This window comes from Papilio machaon, chromosome 21 (genome assembly GCF_912999745.1).
Source record: "Papilio machaon chromosome 21, ilPapMach1.1, whole genome shotgun sequence".
NCBI lineage: Eukaryota > Metazoa > Arthropoda > Insecta > Lepidoptera > Papilionidae > Papilio > Papilio machaon.
The window spans coordinates 3743559-3760715 of NC_060006.1; the positions used below are offsets into that span (position 1 = coordinate 3743559).

At 34.1% G+C, this 17157-nt stretch overlaps 3 protein-coding genes and 1 non-coding gene across 4 annotated transcripts in view; 3 read left to right on the forward strand and 1 right to left on the reverse strand.

The window, feature by feature from the left end:
• Positions 1–1414: 1414 nt before the first annotated feature.
• Positions 1415–1558, reverse strand: LOC123722228. The gene has a single exon (XR_006756452.1). It is a non-coding gene; the product is annotated as a small nucleolar RNA U3 (small nucleolar RNA).
• Positions 1559–1935: 377 nt separating this feature from the next.
• Positions 1936–2670, forward strand: LOC123722177 (receptor-interacting serine/threonine-protein kinase 4-like). The gene has a single exon (XM_045683061.1). It carries the CDS (start codon positions 1970–1972, stop codon positions 2660–2662), a length of 693 nt encoding a protein of 230 aa, XP_045539017.1. The 5' UTR covers positions 1936–1969; the 3' UTR covers positions 2663–2670.
• A 52-nt stretch (positions 2671–2722) lies between these two features.
• LOC106721581 lies at positions 2723–9327 on the forward strand. Its single transcript, XM_014516548.2, has one exon. The coding sequence runs from the start codon at positions 2723–2725 to the stop codon at positions 9302–9304; it is 6582 nt and encodes a 2193-aa protein (XP_014372034.2). The 3' UTR covers positions 9305–9327.
• Positions 9328–11346: 2019 nt separating this feature from the next.
• The window catches only part of LOC106721729 (nucleoredoxin-like), a 35427-nt gene continuing 29616 nt past the window's right edge, over positions 11347–17157 (forward strand). Inside the window, exon 1 of the mRNA XM_014516772.2 lies at positions 11347–12160. Within this exon, the coding sequence (XP_014372258.2) occupies positions 11798–12160 (363 nt within the window). The 5' untranslated portion in view covers positions 11347–11797. The remainder of the gene's footprint in view (positions 12161–17157) is intronic.

The following is a 17157-nucleotide window of genomic DNA, read 5'->3' on the forward strand; positions in this document are numbered from 1 at the left end:
CAAATCAGCAGCCTGAAAAATAATTTTCAAGCTTCTAACTGTAAAAATGACGATACTTCCATACAAATGTCCACCCCCACTTTCAGCCCCTTACAACCCTTTTTTCGTGTTAAAAAGTAGCCCATGTTCTTTCTGAGGCTCTAGACTAAATATTAGTAAGGGAACAGTAAAACATATTGAACAAAAAATTCACCTCACCAATCAAAACCTCACATATTCCCCAATAAAATTTCATCCCCTATTGTTATTTAGCACCCTGGAGGGTAACATTTTTTCAAACATTGAATTTTAAATTTCTTTATATCAAATTAGCAGTGTGAAAAATAATTTTCAAGCTTCCAACTGTAAAAATGACGATAATTCCATACAAATTTCCACCCCCACTTTCAGCCCCTTACAACCATTTTTTTGCGTTAAAGTGTAGCCTATGTCCTTCCTCAGGCTCTAGACTAAATATTGCTAAGGGTAACAGCTAAATATATTAAACAAAACATTGACCAAAACCTTACATATTGCCAAACAAAATTTCATCCCCTATTGTTATTTAGTACTCTTGGGGGTAACATTTTTACGAAAATTTAATTTCATATTTATTTATTTCAAATTAGCAGCCTTAGAAATAAGTTTCAAGCTTCTAACTGTCAAAATGACGATAATTCCTTACAAACTTTCAACCCCTTACAACCCCTTTTTCGCATTAAAATGTATGTCCTATGTCCTTCCTCAGGCTCTAGACCAGTGTTTCCCAAAGTGGGCGATAACGCCCCCTTGGGGGCGTTTGAAACCTAGGAGGGGGCGATAAGGGGCCCAAAAAATGGGGGGCATTGAATTTAATTAAAGTAATGAAATTGTGGTTTTTCAATTTCATTACTTTAATTAATTTCAACTATCTGAGTACCAAATTTCATTTAAATCGGTTCAGTAGTTTTGGCGTGAAAGCGAGACAGACAGACAGAGTTACTTTCGCATTTATAATATTAGTAAGGAAGTAAGGATTTATGATATAATATTATTTATTTTGTGCAAAAATTATGCAAATAGGAATTAAACTGTTCTTAGTTTTAAAGATGTCTTTGTGTATGTGTGAATTTTACCGGTGTAATTTGTTGCAATCGTTCAATTGAATAACTGACAATGCGGAAGATGCTACGCCGCAGTATTGCACTCAGTGCTAAATATGGAATAATATATTGCAATGTTTAGATTAACTGAAGTATGTTTACATTTCAGCAATCGCTGTTAGCCTTGAGACGTGCACAATCCGAGTTCTAATACGAGGTAAATTTCCCACAATTTTATTTGTTTATATGTTGGGATTTTAGAGTTCGTCACTTATTATTAGAGCCACCTGGTCCCAATCTCAATTTGCACCACTTTCGAGTATTGTTATGCATTATACGTGTTTTAATGCACGAACGCTCAGTAAATTAATACTGTTGCAATAACGCGGCGTTCACCCGTAAAACGCGTGTCTTCTTCGCGTGAACTGCCCAGCGTTCGTTGCTCACTTGTCTCGTGAAGAACTTACTATAGAAAATATCCTATGAAGTACGGTCTCTAGTAATATTCGTTTTAGGTCGGTAGTATCTAGCAACAATGTTGCGAGTCAATCACAAGGATCAAATCGTAGCTTATGTTATTAGTCTGTGGGATTACTTATCTGAGTTATAAATAAATTATCTTTGTCGTAACTTCTATATTAAATAACGAAGAACTTTAGATAAGAATATTACAATTATCTTTACACGTGCTGTAAAAGATTTCACTGTTTTATTCGAATGAGTGAGGAACTACTACGATGGTCTAACAAGAGATTATTTCGGGCAATACTGTAGAATCATCATTGTCCACCCGGACCATCAAGATACTGATATTTGCCCGTCACACAATGAAAAAAGAAACAATTCCTTCATGTCATTCGAGTAATAGGTCGCTAATAATAGCTAAAGATAATTTTATTACAGGTGTGATGTCTTCCCTACCGGTGGACACAACAAAAGAGTACTTTGACGCCATTGACGAATGCAATACAAGTAAAGTTGAAAGTTTACTATCATCAGGTCTTATAAATGTAGATCTTAAAAATCAAAATTTCTATGATCGAACCGCACTCCATATTGCTGCCTGCAACGGTGATATTGAACTGGTACATCTTCTGGTCAACAACTTCAATGCATCTGTCAATATAACTGACTCACGAGGACAAATCCCTTTAGAAACAGCTACAGATTACAGAAATATTGATATCGTTAAATTTCTGATACAAAAAGGATCAAATAATCCCGAATATGCGGCTCCGTATTTAAATACCGAAGAAGTTGAAGAATTATTTGCAGCGGCCAGAGCCAACGATATCGCAGAGGTAACGCGGTTGATCAATGAGAACGGGTTAGATGTGGATACGGAAGACAGAAGTGATAATAACCGCACTCTACTAGAAATCGCAGCGACTAACGGATACTACGATCTGGTTCGTCTTTTAGTAGATCAATTTCATGCAGATGTTAACCACAACGATGATCTGGAAGAGAGCCCGTTGGTTATGGCCATGAATAATAAGCATGATAATGTTGCGAATTTTTTACTGGAAAGAGGGGCTACTAGGGTTTTAGCAGACTCTAGTGAGGATTCTGATTTTAGTTTGAAATTACCAATTGATTAGTATAATTTTTACTTATATTTATTGTATTTAGTTTAAGAAACTTAATTTTTAGATATCAATATGGAAAAACCAGAAGTTTTATCTTTGGATATGTTAAAAGGTATCCATGATCAAGTGGTAGTCAGTCAAATAAGCGGTGTAGTCAATGACCACATCGTATCTTGTTTAGAAATCACAGCGTTAGATGATGAAAATGTAAGAAACTTGTGTGAACTTTTACAAAGGAAACGATATGCATTTGAATGCCTAAGAGCAATTTCTTTTAAGTTTTCTAACGATTATATTCTTATTTTCTATGACAGCATTATTACGTCTTTACAATTGTCGAATTCAGAATCAATAGGAAATGTTGGTATAACAAAATTAAATGAGTTTATGAATTCGCCTTCGTCGCTTAATGAGAAATTGCTTTTATTGCAGTCATTTCTAATATGTTTGTGTGAAAGTGACATCACTTTTTCTTTGTTCGAACAGTTCAGTCCGAATTACTGGCGTAGAAAATTATTATTATTTTCTTTGTTTAAAAAAAATGATGATCGTGATATAGAAACGATTGAAGTTCTGACAAAGGCAATCGAGGAACTTGATGAGTTTTTTGTAGTAAATGGATTCTATTGGAATGTAGACGATTTCTTAGAAAAATTAATCTGTCACCCAAAGTTAAACGTTAATTTCACTTTGGAAGTATTTTTTGCAATACGTTTGCATCCTGAGATATTTTGCATCTTAGGACGAGATGCTGCTTTAATTCAAGAAAAAATAAATGAGATGAAGTATTCATCGTTCCACCAACATTGTAGTATTGCGGATCTTTTATTGGAAAACTACTTTGATACTTTACAATATATTTTAACTTTTCCATATCAAGCCATGCTGGGTGTCGTGAGTAACATGTCATCTAATAATTTTGAGCAAATGATATATTTCGTCGAATTGCTAAGAAATGGTGGTTTTAAACAAAGAAATAGAGATGACTTTTTAATCAGTTTAAACTTCGAAGATGACTTGGAAGCATTAAAATCAAAACTTATTTTTCATATTGTAAAAGAAATAATAGGTACGTTTTTTTCATGTTATAAGTCTTATAAAGGTAATCAAGTAGTCAGCAAACCCATTGAAGTATCTATAGAATGTAGGTGTTTTGATCCTCAAGTAAATTGTAAGTTACACAAGACCGCAGATTGTTGCAATTTACTGTATTCGTTAAATAGATTATTGGTTAAATTAATGTTACATTTCACCAATGCAGAAATAATTTTAGATACCGTCAGTACAATTTTCGCAAAGATCAACAATTCTAAACAAATGTTAGAACTTATTAGTGCTTTAGAAATACTTGAAGAATATCAGGTACACTTAGATGAATCGGAATTCAACGATTTATTTTTAAATTTCACTTCTGAAAACTGTAAACATAAAGTGCACAAAACTGTTGTAAAAAGTTCTTTCTCAGGCACTTATGAAAAATCTCTTGAACAAGCAATCGAGGAAATTGAAAATTCTAATCCAGGACTTACTTTAAATATAATCGAGTTACTTATCGAAGTTACTGATGCATATAAAAATAGATCCTGCCTTTTTCCAAACGGTGACCTTATCAATACTTGGTCTAAAAGCCAAATAAAACTATGGGCTCCTTTAGCAAGAGCAGCTAATGTGAGTGAGGCTGAAAAATTAGCTGTCCTCAAACGGTTACTCAATGTTACTTTAGGATTAAGCTTAAGAGATGTCCAACTACTAGTCGTAATTGCCATTATTAAATCGAATGTAGGTAAAGGCAGGTTGTGTCAGGTCAACACTGGTGAAGGTAAAACATTAATTATTGCAATGGTAGCGGCATTCAAAGTCTTAGAAGGGCATACGGTTGACGTTTATACCAGTTCGCCAGTTCTAGCTATACCACAGTCTTTAGAATTTGCCGAATTCTTTCAAACCTGTAATATATCCGTTACAAACAACATCGATCCCAATTCAGACTACACCTGCGATGTGATTTACGGAACTAATAATTCATTTCAAAGAGACGTCCTCAGGGGAGAATTTAGAAAAACGAATATACGAAAAAAGCGCAATTTTGACGTTGCAATAGTTGACGAAGTAGATAATATGCTCATTGATGGTAACAATTGGATTTTAAGGTTGACATGCGATATGCCAGCAATGGATCATTTGGAAACTGTATTAGCTGCAATTTATATTCAAGTCAAAGCCGTAGCTAGTGCGTTAATAGAAAAAAATGGAGTCGTTTATTTTAGAGAAGAAGATGAAGCATTCGAAGAAAATGGGGACCTTAAGCCAGAAGTTAAATATAGAGATATTCCAATTGTAGAAAGCAAACGAGATTTTATAATTAGATGTACCAATTCTCATATACGAAAGTTGATACGTGATACTGAACAAGAAACGGTGGAAGAAGGCTACCCAGAAATTAAAATTCCAAAGCACTTACGACAAATTGTTACTAAAAAACAGCTTAGCAGTTGGATTAATAGTGCTGTACAATCAATATTCAATTATGCTAAAGATGAAGATTATGTTCTTTATAATGGAAAAATAACTGTAGTCGATACAAACAACACTGGAGTTTTAAGAAAAAATACAACTTGGTCTGATGGCTTACATCAATTTTTGCAAATGAAACATGGAGCTAAAGTGGCACCAGAGAACTTTACATCCAATTTCATATCTAATGTCGCATTATTCTCTCGATATTCGAATATTTTCGGCTTGACTGGTACTCTAGGACATAAAGACACTAGGGCATTCTTACAAGAAACTTATGATGTCGACTCTGTTATTATTCCTCCATTTAAGCTTAAACAACATAAAATACTTAAACCTATTATTGTGCGTGACAGGGAAATTTGGCTTTTTAAAATTGCACAAAATTGTATCGAGAAGCTAAATGAGGGTCGTTCAGTTTTAATTATTATGAATTATATAAAAGAAACAGAAGAACTCGCCAAAGTTTTTACAGAGCAATTTAATTACAAAAAAACAAAAATAAAGCTTTATACAACGGACGATAACATTCACGTGGTTGAAACACCAATGAATCCAGGAGATGTTATAATAACGACAAATATAGCTGGAAGAGGAACTGACATAAAATTGAACAAAACAATTGAAAAAAATGGTGGTTTACACGTGTGCCTAACATTTCTTCCAATAAATTCAAGAGTAGAAGAACAAAATATAGGCAGGACATCAAGAAACGGCAACAGAGGCACAAGTCAATTAATCTTACTTGTTCCTGACAAAGATTCTATTTCTATTGATGATTTAAAAAAGATTCGTTCAGAAAAGGAAAAATCTCAAATTAAAATGGCAACAAACACTGTAAAGAGAATTAAAGTTAAGGACAAAATTTTCAGGCAATTCTGTGATTGCCTTAATGAAATACAAGGACGCAATTCGTTTGTTAAAGAATCTGAGCTTAAATCAGTGGAGGAACAATTTTCTTTTTGGATAAAAATGCACGAAGATGAATTTGATAAAGTTGATACTGGAATATTAGAAAAGTTTGAGGAGTTCAAGCAATCTATCCTAGAAGACGATAGAAAAGGAACATTGATAAAAAATCCATATTTATTTGTGGAACTTGGTAATAGTTACTTGGAAAAAGATGAATACGACAATGCTATTTCCGAATATACAAAAGCTATTAGTTTAGATGAAAATTTCGCAGAAAACGCATTTTATAATCGCGCCTGGGCCTATTTAAAACTCTATGGAAATAACATACAGAAAAACCATTATTATATAAATAAAGCGATCAGTGACTTTAAAGCAGCTCGGAAATTAATTTGTGAAAAAGAAAACGGTTTGCATTTGATGCAAACAGCATCAAGCAGTGATGTGTTTTCTGAACAAATAATGAATAAATTGAGCCTGTATAACATACAAAAAAACGTTATTGAAATGGCAATAGGACCCGACAAAGACGCTATTAATCAACAGTTAAAGGAGCTAAAGTCACATATTGAAAATACGAAAGATTCGGATTTAAGAGAAAACTTAAACTCAGTAACCAAAAAACTCGAAGAAGACAAAAAAAATATCGGCGTCATTGGAAGAGCAATAGAGAATAAACGCGACATAAAAATAGAAGCTCTATCAGATGATTTTATACCAAAAGATGACATGAAAAAGTGTAAACAGGAACTGGAAGAGTTTGAAAGAAATGGTTGGCTGAAAGGTTTTAAAGTAACTGAAGTAAAACCCATTGATTGGACAAGTGTTATAAGTCTACTTGGTATAGGATTTGGACAACTGATAATAGGCGCAGCAATAACTGTCTTTAGTCTCGGCACAGGAGCCACTATTGGCATGGGTCTTATAACAGAAGGCGTAAGTGATATCATAACAGCAGTAAAAGATGGTATTATTAATAGGGATTTCGATTGGGCAATGTGGGGCTTAATGAAGGTTATTAGTTTAACCGTGAGTGTCGTTTGCGCGGGACTTAAAGCAATCAAAGACGTTGCTCGCACTGCTTATTCAGGTGTAAAGAACATCGCTACTTCAGGTATTAAAGCTTTTAATAAGGTTACATCAGAAGGATTTAAAATTGCCGCAAAGAAACTTGGCTTTGAGCTATCGAAGGGAGTTGCGAAGGAAATAGTTACACAATTAGTTAATTACGGCATCGATAAAAGCTTAATACCTTTAGTAGAAGAAGCAATTATTGAATTGATAAGAAATCCTATTGAAAAGGCACTCAGTGAAAATTCAAAAGTTATTACTATGTTAAAATTAGATGTACAAAATAAAAATCACGCGTTCGAAAATCAAATAAGGGCCATAGGACACAAGTTGTTACAGCCCAAACAAAATAGCAAAATCCAAGCTCTGGCTACGCACACTGCTGGCTGTATTGCCAGTAACACAGGTTTAGGAACAGTTCATAAGGTACACTCAATCCTCCAGGGTTCGGTTGATTTTGGTACGTTTACCTTTGATTTCATAAGTAAATTAAATAAAGCAATTAATGAAATCGAATTAAAAGAAGAAGAACAAAGTTCAATTTGCGCTCCTGTGGAAGAAAATCAAAAAGAGGAAACTCTAGAAGAATCTAAAAACCAATCTAATAATAATAATGATATCGATTTGAGTAAAGTAAGAGTACAAGATGAACAAGTACAGCAAAATAGACGGCAATGTACACCCAGCGATTTGTCTTGTGAATTTGCTGGTTTAGTTTCTACCAATATGATTCAAATTATGAAAGGAAGTATAGTTTCACCTATTACCCAAATGGCGGTTAGCTATAGTGTTGATGGATTATCTTCTAAAATTAATAGTTCTTTAGAGACTGAGACGGAGAAATTTAGAGCAGGTAAGCGCATTTGCGATGATAATAATCGCAAATATGAAAACACTAGTTCCAACTATACGACTGCCCAAACAAGGGAAGAGCATTTGGCCGAAGTAAACGCTTTAATTGATCAAATTGAGTCAGGAGGGCCAGTAACTCTTTTTCATTTAGGTGCCCTTAGTAAGGCAGCTGATGCTCCCATAGAAATTTATGACCATAACGGAGACCTAATGTTTCCGGTTCGCAATAATCAAGGCGGGGAGCCAATTAAACTTCAGTATCACGGCCAAGAAAATAACATTGGACATTTCACATTACTTGGTAAAAGTGAACCCTTTGTTATGGGTTCAGGAGAAAATATGTGCGCATTTAATTGCATTGCACAGCTATGTAATAAAGATCCAAATCAACTTAAAGCCGATACCGTCAACATATTGAGAAATAATCAACACGTTGTCGCCGCTCGGCTCGATGATATTAAAATGATCGAGACAGCACATAACTCAGTATTGAATGTAAAGGGTGGAGCACATTATTATGGTAAAAATTATTTGGATGCCATGAAATACATTTCAAGTTCAGAAGGAAAACATGGGTTTGATAACACAAACCCCGGTCATCCAGAAATTCATATTTCGTACAAAGGGGATCCAAAAGTTAGACTAGCAATGGTTTCAGATGCTATCGGGAAAAAAATTATAGTAAAAGATAAGAAAGGTCGCGAGATGTATACAACTGGTAGTCAGTACGAAGGAGATCCAATTGTATTCCAGTTCAATTTGAATAAAAAAGATCCTAATAATAGTTATTTCTCAGAACCTGGCGGAACTGAGAAATTATACTTCCATGAAGACAATGATACTGAATTTTATTCATATCTCGGAAAAAAAATGAAGCAAAAACCAGAAGACATTAAAAAGACGACTACTGATAAGCTCGATAATCTTGAAGTACCACAGAACGCAACTTGTGTGGAAAATAAGCCTGCAACAAAAGTACCACCGACTGGTTTCTTTACTAAACATGATGAAGGTTTTGTTTTAGATCACGTATTAAAAAGTAAAATCGTTCAAACAAAATTAAAGCAGCTAAACCGATACAACGCTACTCTTAGAAACGATAGGAAATATACTAAAGCCCATCTTACTATTCCTGTACAAGATTTGAATTTGCCACGAGATGTGACAGCTGGTCAGTGGAACAATGGAAAACTGATATGTAAATTTCCAGTCAAGAGTGTTTTTGTTTTAATACAACACCATGATGGACAACAAAACAATCCAGATGCACAAGTACAAATTCAAACAATATATCCCATATTTTGAATTTTTTTAATTAGATTTTAAACTTATAATATTTGTGTGATAATTGTTTTCTAAGCATATATTTTCGTAATCAACTAAAATAATTGAATCGGTCATTTCAAAAACCTCATAAGTCACAAAATTATAATTTTTCAGAAATCAATAAAAACTGTTTCATACACAAACAAATGAGTTTTGAAGAGCTTCTTTATGGTTAATTTAGTATTCGAGGGGTAAAAAATTAAAATAGCGTATAATCTTTTCGCTTTATTAATAGAAATAATGAAAAAAACCTGATAAACAGTTCTTGACTTTTGTTGTTTTAGCGAGAAATAGGTTTAGTGGTATATAATTTAACCAAAAAAATTGTAGTAATCATATTTTTTATTGCTTGTAATTAAGAATTACACTTAAAAATAATCTTATTAATATTTCACATGTATTAATTTGTCATGTTTTAATATCTTTATGGTACATAGTCATATTCTCCATCATTCTCATCTGGATTATCTTCAACATTTGCAGTTGGCCAGCTAAAAATGTTGTTATAAAATGGCATATGCTCTTCCGGAATGCTATCTTGAACTAGTTTTAAATCGTCTATTTTATTTTTATTGATGGGCACTTTCAAATTATAGGCTTTCGTTGATGGAAGTGAAACAGAAGTTGTTATTTTCTTCAATAATGAGAATGAATGTTCAATCAATCGGTATTATTAAAAGAGGAAGGAATGTTTTGACTTAAGTTGTTTTCACCCAGAATACACATCTTTGAAAAACCATTTTCTGTAAAAAAAGCATGTTGGAAAAAATGTTGACTTAAGTGGTTTTTGAAATGACCGATTCAATTATATTACATTTTTAGACTCTAGAATATATCTTTTTTATATTTAAGAGATTTTTTATATGTTTTGTATTTGTATTTTTATAATAAAACTTTCATATTAAATCGTACTTAGTTTTATGTTTAAATACATGTAGTTGCCCGCAACATTTTTCTTTCAGCAGAATATATATATTTTTTGTTCATGTAATATCTCCGGAACGAAGGAAATTGGCAGTCGTAACAACTAGCGATAACGGGTAATAGCTAGTGATAAACAATATTTACCATTATTAGTTTAAAAATCGAATGAAATAGGTTCTCACAAACGGATAAAAAGCAAACGATGAAAGCAACCGCTATCGATTTCACATAACACTCATAATAAATCACACGGCGCGGCGTCAACTTTCGGAGGCCCTAAACTACAGGGTTGCGACATATTATTTCTACTGTATGAATTTTTATTTTTTAACATTATTGAAAAATAATATTTTCTATTATTTACGTTGATATCGCAAAAATATATTAAAAATTTATTTTTTTCACATTTCCTCAGTATGCAGCCCTAACATGCCTAAAGCCATAAAAACAATAATAAACGAAGTAGGCTTGTTTTTAAACTTTTTAAATTTTCGAATAGTGAAATGGAAGTGGTTTGAATTTGGAATGCTTGCGCCACAAATCAAAGTGTTTAAATGCATAACAAAAATAGAAATAAAATATGCAAAGTTTCTTGCCCTTGCATTGCCCTCGGTGAGGGATTGTTTGGGCGCAAGCTGAATTAATTCAAGCCTTTGCAATCCGACTTCTACGTGAGATATGAGAGGCTATGTCATAGAGCAAAATTCTATAGATGGTCACAGAATTTTTTAAAGACTATAAAATAATCAATATAACGAAAAAATTAACATGAACGAAAAGCAAGGTCTTCTGTTACCTGGCTTTTAATGTACGCACTAATAAAAAGGATATTGGATGCCAGAGCGAACCAGAAGTGTTTTACTTACATACTTCTGCATTGTATCTCACAAGTAAGCCCACTTGTGAGATACAATGCAGAAGTTCTTCTTCGCTCAAATCCTTCCCTGCTGCTACGCATATGTTTCACTATATTTTTGTAAAGAATACCAAAAGAGGGTAGACAGAAAAGTCAAACTAAAACAACACGCATGAAATAATTGGTTAAAAGTTAAAAATGTAAAATTAAGATATTAAATCGTGTCCTTGCATTCAAAAACCAGTTTTTGAACCTGTCTGTAACGAGCTTTACTCTTTGCCGTGGGGATAGGGATCCCTCATTTTCCCTCCTCCTGCAGTCTGGCAGTGTTTACGAGGGCGTGCGGCCGTTGCTCCGAGTCTTAGACTGCGCGCGCGTGTCGAATTTAAAAATAAAACTTATTTAGCGCGCACTGATATCCTGTTCCTTTTATATCTGCATTGATATTTTTAAACAGTGAATCAACGTTCCAAGTTTTATAATTATTATCGAATACATTTTAACAAGTGAATATAAATACAAACAAAAATAAATTCTCGGCAGTGCAACCAGTTCGACTGCTTTCCTTCCCTTTGATATTTAACTATAGCCGGTAGAAGAAATATAAGCACGATTGTTTATCATGAAATGTTATTTACTTAAGTGAATAGTGAATATTTGATATTACTTCGAATACTTTCATCGCCCCGAAAATGGATTGGCGGGAGAAACTTTTCGGCAAAGTTCTTGTTAAATGTGATTCACCGGGTACACAAAATGGCCAATTTGAGAATGTGCCAACATTGGAAGCATTGGCGGACTGCGTGGAAGATGGTGAAGGGGCTGTCTGTGGGATTTATTTCTCATTTGCAAACATCAGCGACACGAGTGATGACTTTGGAGTTAGGTTGGAGGATGTTTATAAGAAAGTCGATCCTCGGTTGAAGGTTGTACAGGTGGTCCTGTGGGCGCACGTGGGGACACCGGAGGGTCCTGTCGAGAGGGAGGCGGGATTCCGGCGGAGTTTGACCGGCAAGCCGTGGTTTGCTGTGCCCTTTCACGATGTCGATATAAAGGTATCTATATACATATAGAGTAACAAATTGAATGAATAACAGACACTCAGAGTCAATATAATAGAGAAATCAACACTAATATACAGCTTTAGCAACCATAAAGCTACACAAAGTTTAATATAGTATTCTATTAATCTGTTTGGATCTGTTTGACGACATTGTTTCTCTCTACCACAGTAAATTTTAAAAGATGAGAAATAGAGTCACGATCTATAAACATGAATGTGCATTTCATTGTTCCTCATTGTCATCACCATCCATCACATTTCCAAATTTCCTTTAATATGTGAGCTTAAATCTCTTAGTTTGTTTATATTTACTTGAGTTTTAAAGAAGTAAAAATTGAGTTTTACTTGTTTTTCACTATCAAGATTAAAATCTCTGTGATGGTATACATAACCTACCTATTTTATTTTAATTCAAACTTTTTAATAATTTTTATCTGACACTAACTTTCGCCCGCGACTCCGTTCGCGCGGAATAAGAAAAAATGAATTAGTAGCCTATGTGTTCCAGACTATGGTCGACGTGACAAATTTCATCGAGATCCTTTGACCCGTTCTGGAGATACCTACTAACAAATATCCATACATCTAAACTTTCGCATTTATACACATCAAAAAAGTCTAAGCAACACATATAAATTTCAATTTTACAATGTGTTTTCGCATTAAATCCTTAGTATTTTCGTACTTTTATTATTTATTAATGCTTTTTTAATATTAAACAACAATTGTTTTTTTTTATTTACTTTTTAATAATCTTATTAACCAATAATTACGAGTAAGGAATGTTTGTACGTAGTACAAAGTAAGGTGCCTAATCAACTAAACTTAAGTAAAATTAAATGGTTGTACAAAAATTGCATAAATTAAGACAAAGCGTGGTCTCCTCTGTTATGGAGAACTTGCTGGCACCGATTATTCAGAGAATCGATGAGACTGTTAATGTGATCCTACGGTAATTGCTCCCAATGAAATTTTAGTAAGTCCATCAGTTGTTGGGTTGTTGTCACTCCATCCAAGTCATTTAAAACACGTCTCTGGAGCATGTCCCGTGCATGCTCGATGGGGTTGAGGTCTGGCGATTGTGCAGGCCAAGGCAATACCAGGAAGTTTTCCCTTGCCAAGTACTCCCCTGTGTGCAAAGCTGTATGCGAACGCGCATTGTCATGCATCAAGGTGAAATCGAAGCCAAGCGCTTGTGCGAATGGATGGACATAAGGTCTTAGAGCATCCTCAACGTAATTTACAGCGTTCATGTTACCATTTACAAAAACGAGCTCTGTTCGTCTGTTCTTCATAATACCCGCCCATACCATAACTGTTAAGTCGTTGTATGGATGCACTTCCTGAAGCCACCTCAGTCTTCCAGTATTTCCAGGACAACGGTACACTCTTACCCTTCTAGTATCAGGCTAGAACCCAAATCGATACTCATCGCAAAATAAAATTTTATCCCGTTGTTTCCGGGTCCATATAATGTGTTGCCTTAACCATTCATTTCGACGAGCGCGATTCCCGTGACGTATCGGTGGGCACCTAATTGGCCGTCGTGCTCGTAGGCCATACTCATGCAATCGATTTCACACAGTTTGGCAGCTAACAACAACACTACTTGAATTTTGTAGCCTCAAATCTATCTCTCGGGCGGTTAACATAGGCTGGCGTCTTTCAGTCAGTTGTATGTATCGATCTTGCCGTGTTGTTGTACACCTTCCTCGACCTGGGTGCTGCTCAGCAGGATCTCCCGTGTTAGTTTAACGCTGATGAACACGGCAAATAACGCTTCTGTTGATACCGAAATACCGAGATATCTGAGATTGAGTTCTTCCCACTTGCAACATCCCTACAGATCTCTGCATTTCATCTGCGTTCAAATGACGTCGCTCCATAACGTAAAAAATGTCTCAAAATTCAATTTTGTTCAAAACTTTTTTTAATTATTGTTTGAATCTTAAAATTGATACCGAATACTAAATTTTAATAAGCAAAGAAAACGCTGTAAAACTCGAACAAATGCATTCGCTGTTGAATTTGTGAAAAAAAAAAACCAAATGATACTCGATTTTTTTTCACAACCAGCCAGTATGTCCTATAGATCAAAAAAGTTTACATAAGTATTACCTACTTGGAAAAAATGATAAAATAATTGATTAATAACTTGAAATAGTATGTGTTGCTTAGACTTTTTTGATGTGTGTATAATATTAGTAAGATAAAACGATATTGTTGAGTTATTAAATATCGTGTTTTATGCGAATTATAAACGAATATGCAAAGATTTTTTTATAATCTAAACAAACAAACCTTTTCATACAGTTTATTTGTAATTTCTTGACGTAGTAACAGCACAGCAAGCAGGTTTTATTATTTTTTATTAAAGCTGATTCATTGCGAACGTTTATTGCTGCTCTGATAAATTATGAGCGCATACAGCGATGTAAAAATGTTGTTTTCTCGTAAAGTGAATTTTGTAAATTCTTAGAGAAATAAAGATCTTAAACCACAAAAACATGAATATTAAATGAAAATATAAACAAAATAAAAGATAGATTATATCTGATAAACATAAACGACAAGATTGTACAATTTTTTTTAAAGATCCTTAAAGGCCGGCAACGCATCTCCTGTACCTCTGGCGTTGCGAATGTCCATAAGCGACGGAATAAGCAACATTTATTTCGGATAATCTTCGGATTAAGTCATTCCGTAGATCACCCTAAACAAAAGTGTTTTGTGGACAGACAGATAGACAAAAATATTAAAAATTGTTTTTTCGCAACGCAAAATCATGTGTACGAAATATGACATTTTTTTCTTATAATTTACTTATATGTATAAATAAATATAACACATATTTAAGTCTATTTAAAAAAACAATTACATATTAAAAAAAACCGTTGTTCGCTAGTGTGGTCCGTTTGCAGTGTATTCAACCCGAGGCCGAGCTAATAGCCGCTATGCGCTGATATGCACAAGACCAACTACAATTGCTTAATTAAAGCCGCGCTAATTGCCCTGCCCTGCCTTGCCTAGCTTTCATTTCAAGTCGTGTGACGTAATCAATATTTATATACACTAGCTTTTGCCCGCGACTTTGCCCCCGTGGAATTAAAAAAAAACTTGAGAGGTGTCAAGGGACACCCGGATGGAACGAAGTTCCTTTCGATTAATTAGTGAAGGAACTAATGTTTATTTTATGAATAAAAAACTTAAGTCTTCACAAGAAGTACATTTTATTTCTATGAATTTTCGTTATATATTGTCACGTCGTTGCCATGGTGAAGTAGCGCTCATTCGTCGTTAACATACTTACTATAGCAAAAAGTGTCGTGACAACTTTTCGTAAGAATTTTTTCCGTCTAGCCCACTTTCACAACGCGCGATAAGGAACTTCGTTCCAAACTCGCGATAAGGAACTTCGTTCCAAACGCGCGATAAGGAACTTCGTTCCAATAAATTGTGTGTCATTGTGCATTTAAATCCGTTTAGTGGACCTGGAGTTACATGGTAACATCCATACATCTGTCCAAAACTTTCGCATTTACAATTATAGTAGGAAATAATTAAAAAAATAATAAGCCACATTTACATATGTATATTGTAGTATAATCTATTTTGGTAGTACATAAAAGATTTTTGTAAAATATCGTTCAATATCTGTTCAACTTGAATAAACAACGTTATACTTTACTAGCTGTCACTTGCAACTCCATCAGCGCGGAATTAAAAAAACTTTATTAATAGCCTCTGTGTTCTACCAGACTATGCTTTACATCTATGCCAAATTTCATCAAGAACTGTTGAGCCGTTCTGGAGATACCTTCAAACAAACATCCAAACATTAGTAAGATTGCCAGTATTCATACTGCAGAAAGTTGAGCAATTATTATAAATACATCAAAGGTCTGCATTTGAAAATGAAATGCGCTATACAGTTAATTAACAAACTTTCAACCACACATTCGCAACTTTTAGTTTTGTTTTATTGCAGCAATGAATTTAAAAAAAACAGTTAATGGAATTCCTAGCTGTAACTATGTATTTTACTTAGTATAATTTTGCTATGATATATGATATTGTACAATTATTCCTTAATACGAAGAAACTTTTTTTACATTCTTTCCTTTATGTCCAAACTAGCTGTCGACTCCGTCCGCGCGTAATTAAAAAAAACATATTTAGTAGCCTATGTGTTCTTCCAGACTATGGTCTACATCAGAGCCAAATGTCTTCAAGATCCATTGCGCTTTTCTCCAGATACGTCCAAACCAACATCCATCCATCCATCTAAACATTCGCATTTGTAATATATATAATATAATAAGTAAAATTACTACAAGTCATATATACTGTGCAAACCCACCGTTAGGCTGACTAACTATCATGTCCACATTATCATACACATACATCTATATGATAGTCATGAAACTATCATATCTATGTTTGTGTATTATAGATAATACGAGAAAAAAAAAGAAATAAACTACAAAACCTTCTACAAATATTTAACTCAAGCCGGCATCCCGTAGAATTGTAAGAATTTCCCCGTCAAAGTTTCTACGGACCGCCATTCAAGCGTACGCAATACGCCTCCACCGTAATTACTAAAAGGGGGATGTATCACCCTAAATTACTTTCCTACCCTCGTTCACCCCCTGGGGGGATATTTTTTAGTATAACGCTACTTAGTTCAGGTGGATACGTGGATTGTCATAAGGGGAGGGTCGCAGCTCTTTTTACGCGAATTAAACGATTAAATTTAAATACGTTTTATTCGGGTAACATCTGCTGTAGAGGTATTATAATTGATTGTATATAAAGCTGTCCTCGTGTAATAATTTTTACTTTTTATTTGTTTATTATTTTTATTATTTTTTCTTTATTATTTTTAACTTTTTTTATTTTTTTTAAATAATGAAATAAGTAATCAGTTCCTTGATAAACTAAAATAGGAAACGGAAACATTATTGTAGGTATATACTAACATATTAA

What these genes read in the sequence shown, in the direction of transcription:
- LOC123722177 (XM_045683061.1), top strand. Translation starts at nt 1,970, where the DNA reads ATGTCTTCCCTACCGGTGGACACAACAAAAGAGTACTTTGACGCCATT.
- LOC106721581 (XM_014516548.2), top strand. Translation starts at nt 2,723, where the DNA reads ATGGAAAAACCAGAAGTTTTATCTTTGGATATGTTAAAAGGTATCCAT.